The sequence below is a fragment of the Mus caroli genome, unplaced genomic scaffold (genome assembly GCF_978045245.1).
Source record: "Mus caroli unplaced genomic scaffold, Mus_caroli_1 scaffold_19, whole genome shotgun sequence".
Classification (NCBI taxonomy): domain Eukaryota; kingdom Metazoa; phylum Chordata; class Mammalia; order Rodentia; family Muridae; genus Mus; species Mus caroli.
Genome location: NW_028227274.1, coordinates 63,386,933 through 63,408,855, shown reverse-complemented (window position 1 = coordinate 63,408,855; position 21,923 = coordinate 63,386,933). Strand labels below are relative to the sequence as shown.

General features: G+C 46.1%; 1 protein-coding gene across 13 annotated transcripts in view; it reads right to left on the bottom strand.

The window, feature by feature from the left end:
• Nedd4l (NEDD4 like E3 ubiquitin protein ligase) overlaps nucleotides 1-21,923 on the bottom strand; it is a 324,332-nt gene that overhangs the window by 111,119 nt on the left and 191,290 nt on the right. For 2 of the 13 annotated variants that reach the window (XM_085833665.1, XM_029471738.2), the window contains exon 1: nucleotides 19,685-21,531. The exons of 7 other annotated variants lie outside the window; for them this stretch is intronic. In XM_085833665.1, coding sequence (XP_085689791.1) covers nucleotides 19,685-20,782 — 1,098 coding nt within the window. In that variant the 5' untranslated portion in view covers nucleotides 20,783-21,531. Of the gene's footprint in view, nucleotides 1-19,684; nucleotides 21,590-21,923 lie in introns of those variants that run through there. 4 more of the 13 variants (XM_029471740.2, XM_029471741.2, XM_085833666.1 and 1 more) reach the window with 4 other exon arrangements.

Here is a 21,923-nt window from a genome sequence, read left to right as displayed (position 1 = left end):
GGAACAGCTGGGAGCCGAACACTGAGATATTCCCCAGGGTGAAACAGGTCCAACTCAATAATGCTACATAAACAGAGGGACTTGGCTTCCCTCCATCAATCACTGTAGCAACCAAAGGTATCCATTTTCCTCTACAGTTAGCTGCCCACAGCCACAAAGTGCTGGGATCAGACTGAAGATTGTTCGTAACATTAGGTGGTCTTCTTTGAGGTGTAAAGCCTCAGGTGCTGGGGTCACAATTAGGATTTTACACTCAGGTCAGGGTAAGGGCTAAAGGGTAAGGGTTAGGGTTAGGATTTCACATGTTGGGTTAGGGTTAGGGTTAGGATTTTCCACTCAGGGTTAGAGTCAGGGTAAGGGCTAAAGGGTAAGTAAGGCTTAGGGCTAGGGTTTTATGCTCAGCTTTGTCTGGCACAGTGGTTCTCAACCTTCCTAATGCTGCAACACTTCCATTCAGCTCTTCAACCCCAACCATCAAATTATTTTCGTCGTTACCTCGTAACGATCAATTTTCCTATGCTTATGAAGGAAAGCATCTGATTTGTAAGATATGTGATATACAGTCCTGGTGAAAGGGTGGACCCCCAGGATGAGAACCGCTGGTCTGGAGACTTAACTCCCACAGCAAGTGTTTCCCTAATCCTGTAATCCACCATACCTGTAGAACATTAATTAGCCTCTTCATAGGTTGTAAACCTACCTCATACTATTCCTTAACAGAGACCCTAGCGAGGATTGCCATTTTACAAATAGAAGATGAATTCAGAAAAGTTTAGAGACAGCAACACATGGGGGACAGGTCAATGGCTCTGAAATCTAGAATTTTCCTTACTATACCCTAACAGGCCATTTGTAAAACTGCACACATACTGAAGTGTGCATTTTTCTCCTGTTGACTTGAAAAAGAACCTGTCACCTTAAGGGTTAACATGAAGAAGTGTCCAGGGCAGTGAGGTGCTTACTGTGGAAACCTCACGAAGTTGACCTCCGTTATGGTCTGTGTAGGAATGCACATATAATAAATAAATAAATAAATAAATAATAAGTAAACATGAAAGAATTGTGGGCGTGCCAAGTGCGGTCAAAGACTGAAGGTAACCAGTCCTTCCTGCTGGCATTAACTCCAGCACACGGAAAGATGACGACGGTCATCCTGTGGAACCAGTTAGGAGATGCCACCTTGTCACTGTGGACTTCAGGGCCCTCAGGCAACTCTGTTGGACGGCCAGGCCTGGGAGTTTCCCCATCCTCACCCACCGCAGCCATCGCATTCTCAAATAGGGTGTCACTGACCCGAAGTCTCAGGCAGGTAACAGGTAGAGACAGCCCGAGGCGGCTGGGGCTGCTCTGGCGGGAAGGCTGTGTGGGCAGAACCCCAACATGTGTGGGCAGCACCCCAACGTGGCGATAGCACCAGGAAGGCTGACTCAGAGGCCACCTTGTTACTTCTGAATGTCCAGCTGCCTGGGGATTGCACATCACTCATGGGACATGTCATCTGACCTTTGTATCTTTCCAAGTTGCTCAAAAATGAAATTCTGTTGTTGTTGTTGTTGTTGTTGTTGTTGTTGTTGTTCTTCTTCTTCTTCTTCTTCTTCTTCTTCCTCTTCCTCTTCCTCTTCTTCTTCTCCTCCTCTGCCTCCCCCTCCCCCCTTCCTCTCCCTCTCCCTCTTCTCCTGGAGGCTGACGTACATACAGCTTAGCTTAGCAGATGACCCTGAGGCATGGGTATTTCATGACCTTGCAGTTGTGTTGTGACTCTGTGTGTGTATCTGGACTTTAAAGTAAATGTAATTAAACTAGACAGTTCATGAGTCCAATTATTGCTCCTTCTGTGTTGCTGGGCTATGGGGAAGGCTCAGACAGTAAAGAGCTTCCCACTGTGTGAGTGTGAGGATCCGAGTTCCATCCATAGAACCCATGGAGAAAAGCAGGGCATAGCAACACATGCCAGTCATCTCCGTGTTGGATAACGTGGCAGAGACAGGCAGATCCTTCGGGATTGCTGACCAGTCAGTCAGCTGGTTGAGCCAAACGGAAGTCTCCATTCAGAAAGAAGATAGGTGACACCTGAGGAACTGCATCTGAACTTGTCTGGCCTCCATGTCATATGCATACAAGCACATATGCATGCACATACACACACACACACACACACACACACACACACACACACACACCTATGCTTCCGGGCACTATACTACAAAGGCACATAAGATTGAAAACAAACACTGTCACCCCCCTCTAAGCCATTCTTTATTGTTGGGAAGAAATCCTTCTCCATTTACTTGTGTGATCACATTGACAGACTCTGTCTGGGACCCAGCACAGACTGTGGCTAAGAACACTTCTCTCTCTATAGCATCTAAGAATATGGCGGATAAAGACTACAGCCTCTGACTTCCTTTAGTTGATAACAAAACACCCACTCTCTCAGCTTACTCGGGCCACACTGCAGCTGTTTCTCAGCTGTCTCCGCCAAGTGTATCCCTGAGCTATGCTGCCGGCCCATCCTGTGCGTGGCTCCCCTCCTCCAGCTTCCGGGAAAGCAGCTGTGCAAGCACAGGAAAGGCTCACCTACCATGGGCTTTGCTGACAAGGTTAGATCTCTCACGAGAGAATGCTGAGGGCACTGTCTCATGATTACCTACCATTAATAAACCAACCTAAAAGTAAGTCAAAAACTATGACAGCCCCTGTCATCTCTCATCCATTGTCAGACAGTATGGCCTCAACTGTGGTCGCTCGGATCCCTTCCCCAATCTGTCATAGGTAAGGGATGGCTAGGAGGCTGGAATTTCTCTCTTTAAAAATTTGTATCTCTTATTTATGTGCAACATGGATGCCCACAGAGGCCAGAGGTAGTGTCTGATGCCCTACAGTTGGAGTTACAAGCAGTTGTGAAGTGCCTGACATGGTTGCTAGGAACTAAATTCAGCTCCCCCCACCGGGAGATGAGCAAGCGCTCTTCACCACAGAGCCTTTTTCTCCAGCTTCTGGAACTGTCTAAATAACTAACCCGAGCTTGCCTCCACAGTGGCTGGCTCCACAAAAGCAAGCATTTGAAAAGGCAAGAACCAGAAGGTACAGGATAAGCCAACAGATGGACTCAGCTTAGCCCAGTAGAATTCAAGGGAAAGGGAAACACATCCCCACTTCTAGATATAGAAGGGTGAGCAAAGGGTGACATCTTTGCTCGTCTATGCTGTCTTCAGCTCCTAACAAGACAGCATCCTGTGGTACCCCAAGCTCCCTCAAAACTTTTAATGTAGCCAAGAATGACTCTGAACGTCTCATTCTCTATAGCCCCTACCTCTCATATACCAGGGTTACATGAATTCATCAGTGTATGGGGGTGAGACCAAGGGCTTCAATGGGTACTGAGGTACTGAGCTACAGCCTAGTCTATTGTTCTCTTTTGAATTTCAGAAGGTGCCATAGATGTAATCTGTAATTATGGTCTTCTGGCTATATCAAGAGCAAACAGGGAAGGCCAGGAAGGCCTTCGCAGAGGAAAGAGAATGGTACAATTAGGGCTTACAGAATGATAAGTCTGTCTGCTTGACTTGTTATATAGCTACAAGACCGCTTCTACAGCCCCTTGGGACACACAGAGATATTGGTATTCTAAGAATGTACCACAGGAAACAAACAAAAGGAGTTTTATTTAATCCTAAAGACCGTAGAGGGGCCCTCACAGCTCCTTATAGAAATCACAGCACAGAATGTTAAGGAAACAAAAGGTTGTCTCCCACTATGAGAGAGAGAGAGGGAGAGAGAGAGAGAGAGAGAGAGAGAGAGAGAGAGAGAGAGAGAGAGAGAGAGAGAGAGAGAGAACGAACTTAAAATCTAGAAGGAGAGATGGGAGTGTCTAGGCCATCCTTATTCCTCTGGCTGCCTCCTATTTTTAAAACATCCAGCATTGGAGTCTGGGAAGGTATGGCTTAGCAGTTAAGATCACTTGCTGTTCTTCCAAAGGACCTGAATTCAGTTCCCAGCACCCACAGTGGGCAGCTCACATCTGCCTGTAAGTCTAGAGGATCTGTTGCCATCTTCTAGCCTCTTTGGTTGTCTGAACACACATGGGATGTATGTATGTACATAGCCACACACACACATAAATCCATGGAACTTCCTGTCTCTACTCCTGTTCACTTCCTTGGGCAGATATTTCACTCATCAGGGCCTCTTTGCTATTGGTAACGACCACAGTCCTTCAAAACAGGCCCTTCTGTCTTCTTTAATACTTGTACCTCTGTGGACTTCCCAGAGCCTAGGATGTCCAACGGATTCAGAAGTGTCACCTAGCTGGACTGACTCCCGGTAGCCACAACAGGCGTGTCACATGTTGTCCTGGCCTCAATTTATTCTTTCTTCCTTGTTGTTGGGATAGGTGGGGGCTGAAGTAAGTATTAATTTCCTTCTGTCAGTGACAATGAACACTTACTCTCTACTCTTAAGGGTTTAGAAATAAACATTTACTTAGGTTTTACTCTTTAGTGAAAGAATTCATGACCAGTACAGACTTGTAGTCTCTGTTTGATAGAATTTATAATGTCAAATCTTAACATAAACCTGGGAAGAAAAGAAATATACATGTTCCTAAGGAACACTGACAAGTATAAAGGAAATATAAGATATGGAAAGTGTTAGTCTTTTTTCTCCCTGAGTCTCTTATTTATTTTCTGTCCCAAGGACGATGTCCAATGGACAGCAAACCACGGTTGTAGGTCTGAAGGTAAAATTTGCTGACAATCTCATTTCAAGCGCACCCAAACTTAGCAACTAATTCTCTCCACCTGCTTTATTAATAGACTCCTGAAACTCGGAGATTCGAGGGAAACACGGTTGGCATTAGGTCGGCAAGTCACATGGACCGAAGAGAAACACATTCTAATATAATCATTACCAACAGACAAACCTGATAACCCCGACTGGGGAAACTCCTCCATCAGTTACACTTTCAGGCTGCTGTTTACCAAAAGGCAAACACACACACAGCTGGTGTGGGAGGCGGGATCCCATGCCCGGATGCTGTTCCATTTAGATTATACTCACCACAATTCACACTGACCTCAGGTTACTTAGTTTGAGTTGTATGCTGAGGATATAGCTCAGTTGGTGGAGCGCTTGCCCAGCACGATGAAGCCGTGTGGCTGACCCCCATCCCTTCATACACTGGGCATGCTTATAATCCCGGCACTCAGAGCTGGAGGCAAAAAGACCATGGCTTCCAAGATCAACCTGGGCTACATAAGTGCCTGCCTCAAAATAACAAATAAAACCATTTTACAACTATTTCTTTTTTTCTGGCATGCTTCTAAAAGAGTGACTTAAAATTGAGTTTAATGAAGACTAGGTAGAACAACTTTTAAGAAATACATCGAAAGGAGAGGTAGCCATTGCTCAAGAACAATCTTGCTGTGGCCTTTTGCAAAAGTAAATAAACCTGGGTTTCTCCAAAGTCCTGGAACCTGAAGTCATAAAAGGAAAAGTTGTTGATGGTGCTCATCAAGTGAGACATAAAATTTGAAAAAAAGAACAACAACAACAACAACAAAAAACCCAAAAAACAAAACAAAAAAAATCCTTTTTATTGATTTCCCCTCCCACTCCAGGACTCTTCCATTACAGTATGTTAGGAAAGTCATTAATTCTGAAAGGATGGCGTTCCTTACGTAGTGACCAAAAGTATAAATTGAGATCCGTTTGCTGATGACACCATCAGCAGATAGACTTGTGACAAATTCAGTCCTTAAACATCCGTGAGGAATTCTTGTCTTCTCTTTCAGAGGGAGCAATAACAGAAAGTTAATATTTGCTTATGGTTATTAAGCACTGCATTAATAAGGGCTTATTCTCTCACCACGGCTGGAGATAGAGAAGGTCAAGTGAGCTTACTGAACTCATGCATCCACCCTTGTAAAAGTGTGATTATAAGAGATGCTGGATGCAGACAAAGAGCGAGCCAGAAAGGAGATACGAAGGAAGGCAGAAGACGGCGGGCAGCACGCACTTTATTAAAACCTATTTAGCATCCTTCTTCCCGGCCTTTATGATCATACTCTGATGAACAACGATACATGCTGAAGCTTAGTGAGCCGCCTCCTACATCCTCAGCCACCGAGAAGCAGCAAATTACACGGGGCCACTGCTCTGAGAGATGCATAAGTATCCCTGGCTCAGCAGAGGACTGGTGATGGGCTCTAAACATCTCTGAGATCATAGGGCTCTGAGAACGTCAAAATAGAAGCAAGTGTGTGCCTCTTATTAGCCCCACCAATATTTCTCTGTGTGTGTGTGTGAGAGTGTGTGTTTGCCCACACAGGTGGACACGTGTGCAGAGGTCAGAGTTCAACCCCAGGGTTCTTCAGGTGCATCCTTTGCTGGTCTGGAGCTTTCCGGGCAGGTTAGGCTCACTGGCCGGGCACCAGTGGAATCTGTTGTTTTCTTCATGTCCAGCTTTTTCACATGGATATTACGAATCGAGTCAGATTCTCAGCTTTTGCAAACTACAACATTTTACCAACTGAGCCATCCCCCTTGTTCCCTGCTTTGCTAACAGATATGTTCAGTGACGTTAAGAATAACCAGATTATATGTTGCAAAGGTCACCTTGAGTAACAAAACCCGGGACATGCAAGCCACTGTCTACTTAGGATGGCATCACAGAGAGCAATGTAAGCATGAGCTATTGGGCAATCTGAAAGCCGAGCTGTCCCAGTATGGTTCACTCAATGGAGATGATCGAGAGCCCAGATTTGGTACAATTAAACCCCAAACAGCAGGAAGAGGGTAGTTCGGGCATCAGGGGCCCTGAGATCCAAACTTTGGTGGGACCTGCAGATCTACAGTTGGACAAGGGACCATGCTGTCTAATTCAAAAACAGCGACCAGAGGAACTTTTGTCTTTTCCCCTTTACAGATTCTGCTTCCAATAAGAAGACACCACTTCCCAGCTCCGTCAGAAATGTCAAAAATCTGACAACAGCCCTCCTCTTTTTAAGAAGTGGCATTACAAAAGCCACAAAAATGCGCTCAGCTAATATTTGCAGCAGGGAGAAAATGCAGCTACTGGGGTAGGGGTGGGGGGTGGGGGGGGTGGGGAAGGCATCTGTGCCCAGGCTCACAGGACAGACCGGCCTGTCCCCAGCTAGAGTTAGAACCCCAATTCCACCTCCTTTTTACAGTTGGAAACTGACAAGAAAAATTAATCCTTTTACTTCTGAGCTATTCTGGGAGACAAGCTCCATCATGCAGACTTTGAGACTCCTCATGGGAACACCTTGTTGCCTTAATGCAAAGGTGTCACCCAGGTTCCTGAATTAATTTTGCGGAGCACACCCCTATGCACCACTTGGCAGGCAGACTTGAGAGTGACGAAGGCCAGGTAAGAAGAGATGGCATGTCACATCCATGGCTATTCCTCATCAAACAGGTCTAGGATGTCAGCTGCATCAGCTTACCTAGCTGCTCTCGGCCCTGACTGTAGCAGAATTGCCTGTGTGCAACCCCAGGTATTAACACTCTGCTGCAGTTAGAATATGAAAACTCTCCTGGGCTCCAGTATTTGAAAATTAGGTCTTTGGTGATACTGTCTGGGTAGGTAGAGCCTTGCTAGACAGGGGAAGCAGGCCAGCAGGGGCAGACTTTGGGGTTGCATAACCTGGCCTCTCTTGCCATTTACTCTCTGGTTCCTGACTATGCATGAAATGTGGCCAGCAGCCTCCCACTCCTATATGCTGTGCTGGTATCAAAGTTAAGCCCTTCCCCTCAGTTGCTTCTTGTCCAGTATTGTCAAATGGAGAAGAAAAGTAACCATTAGACCTCTCTACTCCTTCATGGCCAATGAGGCCACTTCTGGCCACAAGTCTATTTTTCTTACTGGATAATCACCATCAATAAAACTCTATGAATTCCGTCTGCAGTGTTTGGAGCAGATCTTAGCCCACTGGGAGTTAAATCAGCAAACTGGCAAACGTATCAATAAACTAATATAAAAAATAGGTAGCCAGGCATGGTGGCACATTCCTGTAACTCCGATACTTAGAGGCAGAGAAGGGAAGGCTGGGAGTTCAAGGACAGTCTCAGCTATGGATCTAACTCCAGGCCAGTCTGGGTTTGATTCAACCTTGTTTCGAAAATAACAAAAACACAGATTCAAAAATAAATAAATAAATAAATAAAATCTGGTGGCCAGTGGTTTACAGAAAACAACATGTTGCTATGAAATGCCTTCTTCTGTGCTGAACCATTTTAAACACCATTTTGGATGCAGGGTGGGAAATGGAAACCCCTCTGAATGCTTGCAGACTGTGGCATGAACTTAGAAAGCTTTCCTAAGGATTTCAAAGCAAGGTGGCATTAAGCTAGCCTTCCAGTCTATAAATACGGCCATTATTGCCGCCTGCCCCCAATACCCTCGACTGCTCACTCTGTCCCTTCTTCCCCACGTTGGCAAATCTTCCTGCATCTGTTTTGCTTGGCAGCGCACATCAGCATTCCAACAGATGTCACCTGGCCACTGCCTGCAGATTGCAACACACCAGGCAAAACAAGAACTCTGTGTAAAGGGAAAACAACCCTTAGGGAGGTTTCTGTGACAGGAGGTCCTTGACGCACAGACTAGGGGTGGGGGTGGCATCAGAGAGGAGACTGTGCTTCACTCCACCTCCAGACCCCATGGTGCCCCGGACCACTAGAGGAAAACTCCCAAACCCCATTATACCTAGCAGGAGGTTCCTCCTCTCCCCCAAGACACATCATCGTCTCCTACACAGAACCTCTCTATACAGGCCTGGTTCTACAGCTGCAGTCATGAGGATCAGCTGGGTTCGGTTACTTTATGATACCCACGGGACTTCCATAGAAAACCATGATGTCTATTTTCTCCTTTTGTGTAAATCCGCATTATAAGAAATATTTTCAGTAGCTCAAAGGAGCAACTATTTCCTCAGCAGGCATTCCCCCGCCTGGACTATGTCTTTGCCAATAGATTCACACTGTGCCTGGGTGCCCACCCTCAAGTCCCCAGCTGATCAGGGAAATGCATGACAGGCCAGAAGATGAACCGACGACCCAGAACGTGAAGGAAAACGTTCCAAACTCTGCTCCCAGAAAATGCAACTGAAGAGCCTGCCTGGTACTGGGGGATGAAGCCTGCAGGATAAATGATCTATTTTAAAAGCTATATATCTGCTTTGTAGCCCACACATTATTCATCAATGGACAATATGACCCATAATAAATGCGGTCTGCAAATCAGAAGCCGACTCTCTGGTGAGAAGCTGCAAAAATACATCCACCCACACCCTGGCCCGACACAGGCAGCAGAAGACATCTTGAAATAACACTCCCTGGAGGAACATGAAAGCGCTCCATTTTTCCAAGCATTGCAAAATGAAAATGGCAGGCTAAATACTGAGGTGAGGTGACCTCCTCAGAGAACTGACGATCATCCTTGGCACTCTGGGGAGTAAGTGGGGATGAGGGAAGGGTTGGCGACAACAATGTAAGTCAGGGACCATGACCTTCCATCCTTGAAGGACATATGAGCTTACAATAGCCTCCCCACTTGGCTCTCAGCTCCTACTGCCTTGAACACTCTCAGTAGAGTGGCCACCGTGTCCATCTCTGCCCCCATAGAGCCCTTCCTTCTATGGCCTTGCATCTCCATATGTTCCACGATCTGCTCACCCCATGACCATGCTCCTTCCTGAGGGACATTATCTATGGAGGTGACCTTTATTTGGTGACTTGGCATAATCTAGTCTTGTAAAAGTCTCAAGGAGACTGTCTAGATTAAGTTGCCCGTGGACACATTTATGTAGGTCTGTCTTGATTGACATAGGAAGACGTGGCCCCGCTGTTTGGGTCCTGGATTGTCTCAGGCTAGAACTAGCGAGCTGAGTACTAAGCACACATGCATTCATTTCTCTCTGCTCTTGTCGGGCTGATGTGATGATGTGACTGGCTGCTTTAGGCTCCCGCCGCCATGACTTCCCTGCAGGGATGGCCTGTAAACTGGAACTGGGGGTGGGGGGAGGAGTCAAATAAAACCTTCCTTCCCTAAGTTGCTTTCTACCAGAGTCTTTCATCACAGCAACAGGAATGATGCTAGAAGCCGTCCTTGTGTACTTAGCACCGCCTTGTGCCCCTCCTTGCCATTCCCTTTATTCATTAAGTGTACTTGGCGTTGAAGTCCTTTGTACACACTTGTCCCTCTGAAGTATCTCCTCCCAGCTATGGACTTGATGTGTTCTACATCCCCCAAGGCTGCCTCACGTAAGCCCTGTCCTGGTTCCATTTCTGTAGCCCTCACCATCATCTCCTATGCTGAGCTTTACCCTCTGGTCTGTCTTGGGTGAGCAGCTTTACCGCTCACCCCTGTCCTTGCTAACAGAATGGTGTGGCATGAGGGAAGGCTGGGTTGGTTCTGCTCCTTGCTGTGGTCCCACCGTCTGGGATGGTACCTGGCTTGAAAGAAGGGTTTTGCGTTAACGACTAACTTCATGAGTGCTTATCCATCTGATCTCCTACCAAGTTCATTTATCTATGGTAGGGTCTCGGGAGGGCCCTTCTGGGGAGTCCTACGTATTTGTTCCAGCAGACGAAAGTCTTATTTGTCAAATGAAGAGGCTTTAGGAAAGGCTTAAATAAATATTATGGTTGCATGAGTCAGGACAACATGACCAACTCCTTCCCCCATGGCATCGAAAATACTCCCAACAAAACAAAGGCACTGAAATAGACATCAACACTTAGAAACATCCAGGATTTTTCTGCTCTACCACCAGGATACAGACACCAAGTGCAGAACTGTGTGGACATCACTGCCTGGATTCCTCCTGGCAGCCTAACCCTTCGGTCCTCAATGGCAAGTGGGAAAAGTGTGATGAGGGATTTTCTATCACTGATGTAAAAATGCATGCATATATATTCATTGCAATCTTTTTAAAAAATTTTCCCAATTAGTACCTGACCAAAGAAGGACTATAAACCTTATTCTCACTCACCCCAGACTCAGGTATCTTTGTAGATTAAGCAACTATGGACTTTCATCCTCGTGATGAAATACTGGTTTCTTTGCATGTACCCTTTTTACCAGTTGCTTGTGGTTGGGTGACAAAGGTTTCTGGAGAGACCCTACATATACAGCTACTCACACCTGAGAGAGAACCCAAGATAGACCAGAGTATGGATACCAGCAAAATCCAATTTGGTAAACCAATGGGTTTTATTGCAGCAAGAAATGACTCAGACAGTTATATCACCACAGCCCACTCCAACATGGGTGACAGCTCATAAAAGCTGGGAGCCAGGAGCACACTGCACAGCCTGCACGCAGCTCCATAGATTGAGGAGTGTCTTTTCTAACTGACTCAGTTGGTCTAAACCTCTTCAAAGCAGATGGTCCGGTCTGAGTCTTCTTTGCAGCTTGGTTTGTCTGAGCGTGATACTCTGCAGCCTTTTCCTCAGGGAGGGAGGGGCCTAGTGAATCTCATCGGTTTTGGGGACTTCCTGAAGCTATTTCGAGTTGTTTACCTTCCTGTTTAAGGAGCTTCCCTGCAGAATGGAATGTTTTAATCTCAGAGGAAACTGTCCATCAGTCACACCTCCTTCTGGGTTCAAAGGGGTCAGAGACATCCACATGAGTTCTGTGGTCTCGCAGTTCTGAGGTCAGTATCTAGCAGGTCAAAACTAGATACCACGGCATCTAGTTTTTCTCAGTATTCCTGTGCTACATAAGAAGCTCTCTAAGAGTATAAGGCCACTATGGGCAAGGACTACCCCCACCCCCATATCACCACAGCATCTCTCTTATCTGTGTGCAACTCCTCCTTTCACAGGGATAATAAACCATTCACCAGGGATAAAGATAGCCCCATGCTCTCTGAACTCAGAGGATGAAGTTTAAAATAGCTGCTCAACACAGACAGTTTCTGGCAGGCGACAGTAAGCTGGATTCCAGTGGTCTTCCCAGACAAAAGTCTTAAAACTCTTAGGGAAGGGAATTGTCTCAGTTATATTTTCGTGATTGGCTGGCTACCTTGAGTAACAGGCCTTCCTTCATTTGATCGTAATAGGGCTTTGGGGGACTTGATTTTAAAATATACATCTTTTCTTTTCTTTTCTTTTCTTTTCTTTTCTTTTCTTTTCTTTTCTTTTCTTTTCTTTTCTTTTCTTTCTTCTTCTTCTTCTTCTTCTTCTTCTTCTTCTTCTTCTTCTTCTTCTTCTTCTTCTTCTTTTTTTTTTAAATCAAGGAGCAAGAGGGGTTTAGGATACCACAAGAAAACCCAGAGAATCAACCAATCTGAGCCCATAGGGGCTCACAGAGACTGAACTGCCAACCAAGGAGCCTAAGCCCTTCCCCAGCACTAATGTAACAGTTGTGTAGACGGGTCTTCATGTAGAACTCCTATCCGTGGGAGCAAGCGCTGTCTCTGACTCCATTGCCTGTCTTTGGAACCCTTTCCTCCTACAGGGTTGCCTTATCCAGCCTTAAAAGAAAAGGAGGTCCCCAGTCTTACTGCAACTTGATATGCCATGGCTGGTTGATACACATGAGGCAGGCCCTATTCTGAAGAGAATGAGTGGGAGAGTGGATGAGGCTGGGGGTGGGGGGTTAGGGGTGGGGCACATAGAGGGACTCAGAGGAGGAGAGGAGGAGGGGTAACTACTGTGAGAATGTACAATAAATACAATTAAAGTGGTAACAGAAAAAGCTCCTAGTGGCAATCTGTACACAGGCAATCGGTGTCTGACAACGGGAATTAGAATACTGAAACTACTGTAATTTCAGGAAGACATTCTTGTGACCAGGATTTAAAAAAAAAAAATCACACATACATACACACCCTACCGAATGACCCACTCCACGTAGGTGGAAGCAGAAATGAAAATTTCCAGAGTTCATTTCCCACAGTGTCCCAGATATGAACCCAGCTATGACGGCGACAGCACAGCACACTCCCTTCTGTGTAACTTTATGGAAAGCTTTACAGAAACACCCAGAAAGCACAGAATCACAGCAGTGTGGCTCAGCATAGGGGACTTCTTAGCATGCTTACCACTCTAGTTCAGCCCCAACAAGGCAGAAAACAAGCATATCCTCGGAAAGGCCTCTGCTCAGACTAGAACTTCATTTCAATGACACAGAACTTTAGAATGTAAAAACAACCAAACCTGAAAACCATATCCATGAACAGTGCCATCAGCCATTGCGGCATAGTAACTCCAACCTTAGATTCCCCAACAGTCAAGCAACATGATTTTACTGGTGCGAGGTTAAGTCATCTGAAATATTCAAACTAAATTAAAATGGTTGAGGTTGCAAGCCACTTATTGCCTCTTTAATGGAATGTAAAACCAAGAATAAGGCTATATGATGCCACGAAGCCATTTTAGTTAATAAAGAATAACAAAGAAGCCCAGAGCGTCTGCTGCTGGTCTACCGCCCACCTGAGATTAATTCCTTAAGGAAGTCAAGACGTATCTTAGTCCTGGGCTGTAACATCTAGCCTGAAAAACTGGATTTGAAAAAGTTCTAGAATTTTTGGGTTTAGGTAGGGAGGAGGCTCGAGTTTTAATATACACATTTCAATATTTCTGATACACTTTAAATACCTACCCACCTTAATTATAAAAGTTTGGACCAAAGCATTGTTCTTCCTCTCTAGAGGTTCATATGTGGCCCTACATTCTAAAGGGACATGGGAAACCCTCAAGCAGTGAGATCATGAAGCTTTGAAAATGGGCAGTCAAGGATGTGGGCAAAAGCAACATGCATGGGTCACTAGGTAGTTTAAAGGCTGTACACTTCTTAAATCTGGAGAGTGAAAAACCACTATTCTTCTCTCAAAGATGGACAAAGCTGCATCAAGCATCTCTACACTTCACTAACCCTGACAGGGCACAGAAAGCCCCCAGGAATGGAGTGCATGGCCACACAGATGCCCCCAGTTATTACAGAGACGTGACAGTTGCTGGACTCCTGGTCTTCTATAAAAACTGGCAGTGTGAACTTTAGGACTTCTGAGATGCACATTTACCTGGGGGGAAAATGTTTATTCTCTTGCTACCCGGTAGAATTTCATCCTCTTTACTAGTACTTAAAACACTGGCTAGTTTAGAAAAATTAGGACAGCTTAACTGGTGCTTAAGAAAACCAATACAGAGTACTTCATTTACACACACACACACACACACACACACACACACACTTTCGTTGAGGAGGAACATGGGACCTCCCACATCCGATGCTACATGACCAGCCTTAGAGATACAATGTAACTCAATTTTAAAGTGTAACCACGATCATTTAGAGATACAATGTAACTCAATTTTAAAGAGTAACCACGATCATCAAATCAATGAAATCAGGGTTCTCCAACTTAATGTATCCTTTGGTTTCTTTGGTTCCCTTGGCTGAGAGATGGAAACATTTGACTCACAGGGATCAGAACCAGCTACAGCTCTAGATCCCCATCTTTAAGAAGCAGACTTTTTAAAATTCCCTCTACTCCACCCTCTAGCCTCCAAACTAACTTCCTGTTCAAACACGGCTCTGCCCAGAGACACTGGGATTCAAGACACAACCTCAAACTGGCCAGGGCACAGGGACTTACTGGCCCACTCACCCTGGGCCACATCTCTCCCTGAAGCAAACCCTCTCTGTGTTCCAGCTGGCTCAAGAAAGTCAAAGCAACGCCATCAGGTAAATTAGGAAGAAAACTCCGTGACAGCATTATGTGTCCTGAACGACCTGAGAGAGAAGTATTTGTTAAACACTTTCAGCAATCTCACAAACCAAGAAGCCCACTATCACCATTTCTCCTTCAAGACTCCATCCTTCTGTGTCTAAAGAGGGGTGTGTATGGCTGCCTCTTCCAGGCAGATGGTAGGCTTCTACACCTCTTGTGTAAAAGAAAGAAACAGGAAGACTGTGACAGGCTAATGTCTGACCAACCACCAGCCAGGTCCAGGTTGGGACTGGCAGTCTATTGGCATTTTCTGAAGGAATTCAGATCCTCCACTGTGTATTCAGTCAACACTCTCAGCATCTAAAAGAGGGGGGGTTTTATCTTCCGCTATTATCACAACTTTTCACGGGGCACAACTAGGAGCTGAAAGGCAAAAAGGAAGTTAGGGACTTTTAGTTACACCCTTCCAGCAAGAACGTGGACTTAATGACTTTAACTAAAAGAATCTATCTGGTGGCTTCAGTTTGAACAAATAGCAGGGCCATTCAGATTAGTGTTGGCTACATTAAAATATCCAACCAAACGGGACTCGAAAGATAAATCTTTTTTTGTTGTTGTTGTTTGATTTGGTTTAGTTTGGTGTTTTGAGACAGGATTTCTCTGTGTAGCCCTCCCTGACTGTCCTGGAACTTCCTTAAACTCACAGAGATCCACTTACTTGCCTCTGCCTCCTGAATGCTGGGATTAAAGGCTTGCACCACCACACCTAGCCTTTTTTACAATAATTCTCAACGAATAAAAGTCTTTTGGCCTTCTGAGCCCCTATGAAGACAGTACACTTATCAGTATGTATCATGAGGTCAGCGATTGACTGGAGAGACCAGGAAAGTCTGCCTCAATATTTCCCCAAGCAGAGCAGCTGCACCACCAGATCATAACCACTGTTAGGCAGGATCTACTGAGGTGCATTGCCAGCAGCAACCTTCATTTTTAAGTCACACAGTGAGGAAACACCACACAGATCCTTCTGCCTCTGCAGAGTGTGAGTGTCACCACGCAAATCCATCAGAGCGAGCCAGCATGCAGCCGAAAAATGTTTACAAGATTAAGAACAAACAAAAACAACCCCAGCATCCACTGAATATAACCAAAGGTCCTTCACTCAATTCCTTTTAAGAATGGAATTATCATCGGGCCACATGGGAGACAAGAGGTTGGGGAAGACATGGTGATGGAAGAGTCAACATTCCCTCATATGCCATCAACATTTGTTGTCCTGTTCCTCAGGAACTGACTGCTCACAGGTAGCCTACGATGTTTACTGCTGATGGTGCCAAAGAATGAGTCTAACTACCCCAGGCCCCAGAGCCAAAGCCTGCTGAGGGCCCTAGCTGCCTCCTACCTCCAGCAGAACAGTGCTAACAGCTCTATGGCGCTTCACTCGTTTTTTCACAAGAATGTTGTATTACAAGGAACATTACAACCGCCTTTAGGCTCAGCATGTATGCTGTGCGTGTACAGTCATATGCACATAACGCACTACAGAATACAAGTAATGCTAACGTTATCAACATGATGCCATCTACAGTGAATTAACAGTGCTCCATACACCAGTTGGCAAAGCCCAGTAAGATAGCTATGCCTCCATATCATATTTTCTAAGTAAAATAATAATGTTGATGATAATGATGATGATAATAATAATGATCTTAATTGTGATGTGCCAAACCACAAGCTGTCACTCCAAGTACCAGCTGACTTGGGGGACAAACCCTAGCCAGTACCAGCCCCATGTACTGCCTATACAATTTTTAAGATGTTGCTGAGAATGGTTGAGTGAAAGTGAGTCACATAGCCCTGGGTTATTCTCAATCATGACCTCACAGAGAGAGATCAATACACTTGAAAAGATAAAACAGAAAACCTATAAAATCTGTTAAAAACAAAACAAAACCAAAACCACAAGACAATTAAAAGACTACAACTTTCTCCCTTTTCTATTACAACATAATTTTCTTTCCAACAAACTGAGGGCTAAAATTTGATTGGAGTATTTTTATAGTTAATAACTATTAACATAATATTTTTTTCTGTAAAAGCCTCTTTGCTGGGAGACACTCAACCTGAAACTCTCTCCAGATGAAAATAATTCGCATATTCCTTTGTTGTCCAGTGAAGTTGACCCGTATTCACAAAAGACTACTGCGCCACTGAAGACTCTGCTGGAGTTCAGAAGGCTTGCAGGGGAAGGGAAGGTTCTCCCTTCCACTCCCTTGTGGGAATTCCTGCTTTGGCTCCAGGGTCCTCCTCCCTCCATTTACTTACAAACCCTTGTGTCAGCAAGAAATTAAGAAACTCCCCAGCCTTTCTAAGTAATAAAGGTTAAGAGCATACAAATGGAAGCCCTTGAACACTTAATAGTATCAATGGGAAGAGGAAGCTGGCTCCATAGGCTTGGAGAAGGAAGAGCTTGACAGTTATTTGTGGAAAGGGTGTTTGTGTTTGTGTGTGAGTAAAGACAGCCCAACCAGCTCAGGATAACTCAAATATAGCCAGGAAGCTTTTACCGAAAAACCCCATCAACGACGGTAACTAATTCATTAAGAGACTTCCAAGAATGCTACAGATGGAGAGGGCGAATTCTAAGACCCTGGAGACATTTTCTTGTCTATTGCTGTTACCTTTAAGAACAGATTTGCGTGATGGGTGATGTTTGGGGAGTCTACGCTCACGCAGATTTCCCCTGTGTTTTCTACTAAGAATCTAGCTGGTTAATATCGTTAGGTTTAGAATGTTTGGGAGGCACATTTAAAAGCACACTAAGCGTGCTGTGCAAAAGGGGCTCCCAATCAAAAGATTTCCTTCATCGCTCACACCCAGCCTGAGTAACCGGTTGTGCTTAATTGTTCATTGAGAATAATGATGACCTGTCCTTAAGAGTAAAGCAGCAGCTAACTGAACCCCGCTGAAGGAGGCTAGTGACAGCCAGACTGTAGACGCCTAAGTGAATGTTTTCCTTCAAGATAAATAAGGCTCAGGCAGCTGCTGGCCAAGCCTAACACCCTTGGTCTCTATGATACACATACAAAGCTGGTGAATAGACGGATCGTTCCATTCCATGACCAAGTCTACTCTCCCCTCCTTCCTGCCTGCCTACTTTATTTTGTTGTTTTTGTTTTGTTTTGTTTTGTTTTGTTCTGGGGGGAAAGACCTTTGCTTAAGAGAAAAGCATCAGTTTGCCAACCACATGTGAATTTTTTACATGTCTAGAATACATACATGTTCCTCATGTTGTGGTGATCCCCAACCACAAAATTATTTTCATTGCTACTTTGTAACTGTAATGAACAATAGTATAAATATCTGATACATGACTCCTTCCTCAAAGGAGTTATGAACCACACGTTGAGAACCAATGCTCTACATAGTTCTTGAAACTTACATTCTTAAAATCCACGAAATTTTAGGACACCTTTTTAAAAATTTCTTTAGAGATTCTAGACTGGGAGTTTGGTCATATAACTGCATCTGTACCCAACACCTAAACACCACAAAGGACTTCCGTTTTCAGCAGTCACGTCAACCTGAGGAAAGGCATTCCTCACTGGGGGATGTTCCTGGCTGAACACGGGATGGTGCTGATAAAGCTTGAAACTGTTTCTACAGTGATTTCTTGGGGTAGGTTAAACAAACTGCTACACTGTCAAGACACACTGAGATCTGTGTCACAGTCGAGGAAACTGTATGGGGTCTGGACCAAGGAAATGGATAAGACTTAATGGACATAACGAAGCAAGAAAGGCTCCATTGCCTTTCATGGCTCTTCATTCCTAAACACGGGTGAAAATTTTAATGATGGGAGTGGTGGTGTTCAAGTTTACCCGACTCACCAGAAACACTCCAAACACAAATCAATAAAGGGCCACAGTATTCTAAAATACCAACTCATCTGCCTACCTTAAAAAGACATATCACACTGAAACGCAAACAGAGGTCCACAGGCACCTCATGATCATACCCTGAGACTGCCAATCACAAGAAGTTCCGAGGAGGGAGACCATTTAAAAACTGGAGGCTGTTCTTCGAGAGAGAACACTCAACGAGTGAAGGCTAGCACAAGGCAACCTGACTGACTTGAAACCACATGAGCTGAAAGTCATTCAGGCTGGGCAGTCCGTAGCTGTCTCTCTGTACTCCATTTCACAGAAAGGAGAGAGCAAACCCCCCACATGCAACAAAGCCAGCATGCCCTCTAAGGACGGTTTCCACAGCTGGAGAGACGGCTCCATCCCTTGGCATCCTTGGCTTGAACTCTCAAGTGGGCTGAGCTAAGTTACACTGCTGTGTAATATGTCCCCACCACAGCTTTCCCGTGGTACCTTTTCCGTAGCCAATCTACACCCGGGGACACATCTCCTACTGTCCCCGGAGTGACACACACTTGATCAGAATTACCAAATGGCACAAAACCCAACAACGATACATTTTATAACGAGAACTAATGATGTCTTTAAGAAGAATCAAGCACGGCCTTGATGAAGAGGCTCAAATGCCTAGCCTTCCCAACAGCCTTTGAGCTTTCTCTGACAGTTGTCAGAACCGTATTTGCAAGCAGGGTTTCAAACACACTACCAACATCAGCACATTTAGGTGCTGACTTATTTTTTTTTATAGCAGAATAATTTTAAGAAATATATTTTTAAAGTTCTTTCATCCAGAAGGAAATCTAAAAAGGGTGTGTATTAAGCTGCAGATTCCAAAACAGACAGAGCTTTATGACGTCCAGGACCTACGGAAAAGATTTTTTTCCCCCTGAAAAGCTAACTAGCTTCATTGACTGCTACCAAAACACTGGGATCCCCTGACTCAACATTGAGGGATAGATACTCCCTTGGCAGCGGCTTGTGCTGCAAAATAACCAAGCTTTCTGGGTTGGCCTGGTCCCTTCTGAGCCACTCAAACATGTGCACCTGTGGACTTACCGGAGCGCCAGCTCCAGGGTGTCCAGGACTCTTGTGAGTCTCCTCTTGGTTTTGGGGGGTTTCTTCGGGTCCCCGAGTCACAAGAATTCGGAAATGCTGCTGCCCTGCATTTTGATCCTGCCTGATCTTGAACATGCACCCCGGGCTCTGCGGGGTCCTCTCTGAATTTGTCCTGCGGATCTCAGGGACCATCCTGCTGGCCCGAGGTGATGCTTCTGGGGTTCCGTGGTCTTCAGTGGGGCTTACCCGGCCAGCTCGGGGCTGGGTAGGGTATGACGTGCTCCTCTCCAGCCGAATGCGTGGATATCTCACCAACCTGTCCCCCTTAGTGCCGGTGAAGCCAAAGTTGAAGTCACCAGTCAGCCCCAGAGCGCCTTGCTGGGGCTGCTGCAGTTGAAAGACAAAGCAACGCTTCCCGGAGCTCCCAGAAGCATCTGGAACATGCTGGAGGGACCAGCGCCTGGGCTCAGCCTGGCTATCTGGGCCGAAAGGCAGGAGCCGCACCTGGCGCACGTCAGCGCTTGAGGCTCGGTGTTGGATGCGCAGGCCTGGGGTGGCCTCCTCCGAACCCTCGGCCAGGTGGGGACACTGACCATGGTGATCACAAGTGCCATTGACCAAGGTCCCCGGGTCCCAGGCTGCCCTTGGAGGGGAGCTTCCAGGAGTGTCCACTGGAGAGGGTTCCGATGAGCTGATCTGAGCCGAGACCCTTGTGGCTGCGGCCTGGTCTCCCAGGTCAGCCTGGGTGCTTGGGGGCCTGTCGTCGGGTCCCTCCGGTGGCCCGCAGCTGTCTGTGGCACCGTCCGCAGCCTTTCGCTGCAGGGAGATCTGCACAGAGGAGCTGCGGGTAGGCCTGGCGTCCACCCCGGCCAGGAGCTGCGGGATGAACATGGATGAGCTGCGCTTGAGAGCGCCCACGCCCTCCTGCAGGCCGCTGTCCTCCCCTGTGCTCTGGGTGAAGGGGTGCGGGCTGCTTCTCCGTGGCAGCGTCTGGAATGCCATGAAAAAGTCTTCTTCTCTCTCCTGGTCTAGAATCTCAGACTCAGGGGCCGTATTGCTGCGACCAGAGCCAAAATGAAACCGAAGCCGATGGGCCATGGTGACCAGGGGGGCCGGGAGGGAGAGGGCGAGCGACAACAACACGCCCGGCACTGCCAGAAGTCAAAACCCAAAGACACCAACTCCAAGAAAAAGTGTCCCATCTGCCAAACCGTTAGCACTGCGGCACCAAGAGCGACAGATAGCAGAAATAGCCCAAGTGGCGAGCTGCATTCCAGGCATGATTGGGTAAGAGCAAAAAGCTCTCATCTACTCTGTGACAGAGGGTAGGATGGCCAGAGACACATGACCGCCTGCTTCCCCTCCAATGCCAGCTTCTGGACTTAGTGAAGTTTCCCCTCTCTTGCTGTTTTCCCCCCCTCTGAACAGCAAGAGCCTGAAACAGCACCTTCCCAGCTGCTGCAGTCCTGTCAGAAAGGGGCGGCCCAGCAGGGAGCTGGGGCAGCTGACTAAGGCAGCAGCACAGGCACTAGCAACCATGCTGTAAATCTGACCTATCACACTCATAGGGCACTGCTTTCCCAGCTACCAAGAGCAACAGGTCCCTTTCAAGCGAGCGGATGCCAGGCACAAGTACCCAAAGCTATGTCATCCACCTCCCCACCGTATCGGAGAATGAGTAAAATACAGCTTGGCTGCAGGGTGAACTCTCTCAAGCATCAAATGTTATGTTTCTGTTATGATATCACCACACTGCCACGAGGGAATGCTAAGCAATAAAATGTACTATAAATACGATTACACACCCTGCGGAATTAGTGTCCCTTTAATGGGAAATTATTAGACTATGATCTACAAGTAAGAAAATAGCCAAGTGGAGGCACAGGGGGCACACTACTGCACAGCCAGCTGTGGGCCTGGTCCAGTTCCTGCTACTTACTAGAAACATTCTTCATTTAAAGAGGGGTGTGATTATGATATGATTGCCAGACACAGCAGTTAACAGAGAAAAGACACCCAGCAGGGGAAAACAGTCTCATATAATCTCATTTGCATGACACATACAGGCACACACAGATAACACACACACACACAGATAACACACACACACACACACACACAGAGAGAGAGAGAGAGAGAGAGAGAGAGAGAGAGAGTGATGATGAGTGTGTATCCGGGCGTTGTAGTAATTTAACTTGAACACCATACAGAAGAAATGCCTGGAACTCTTTTTATAGGC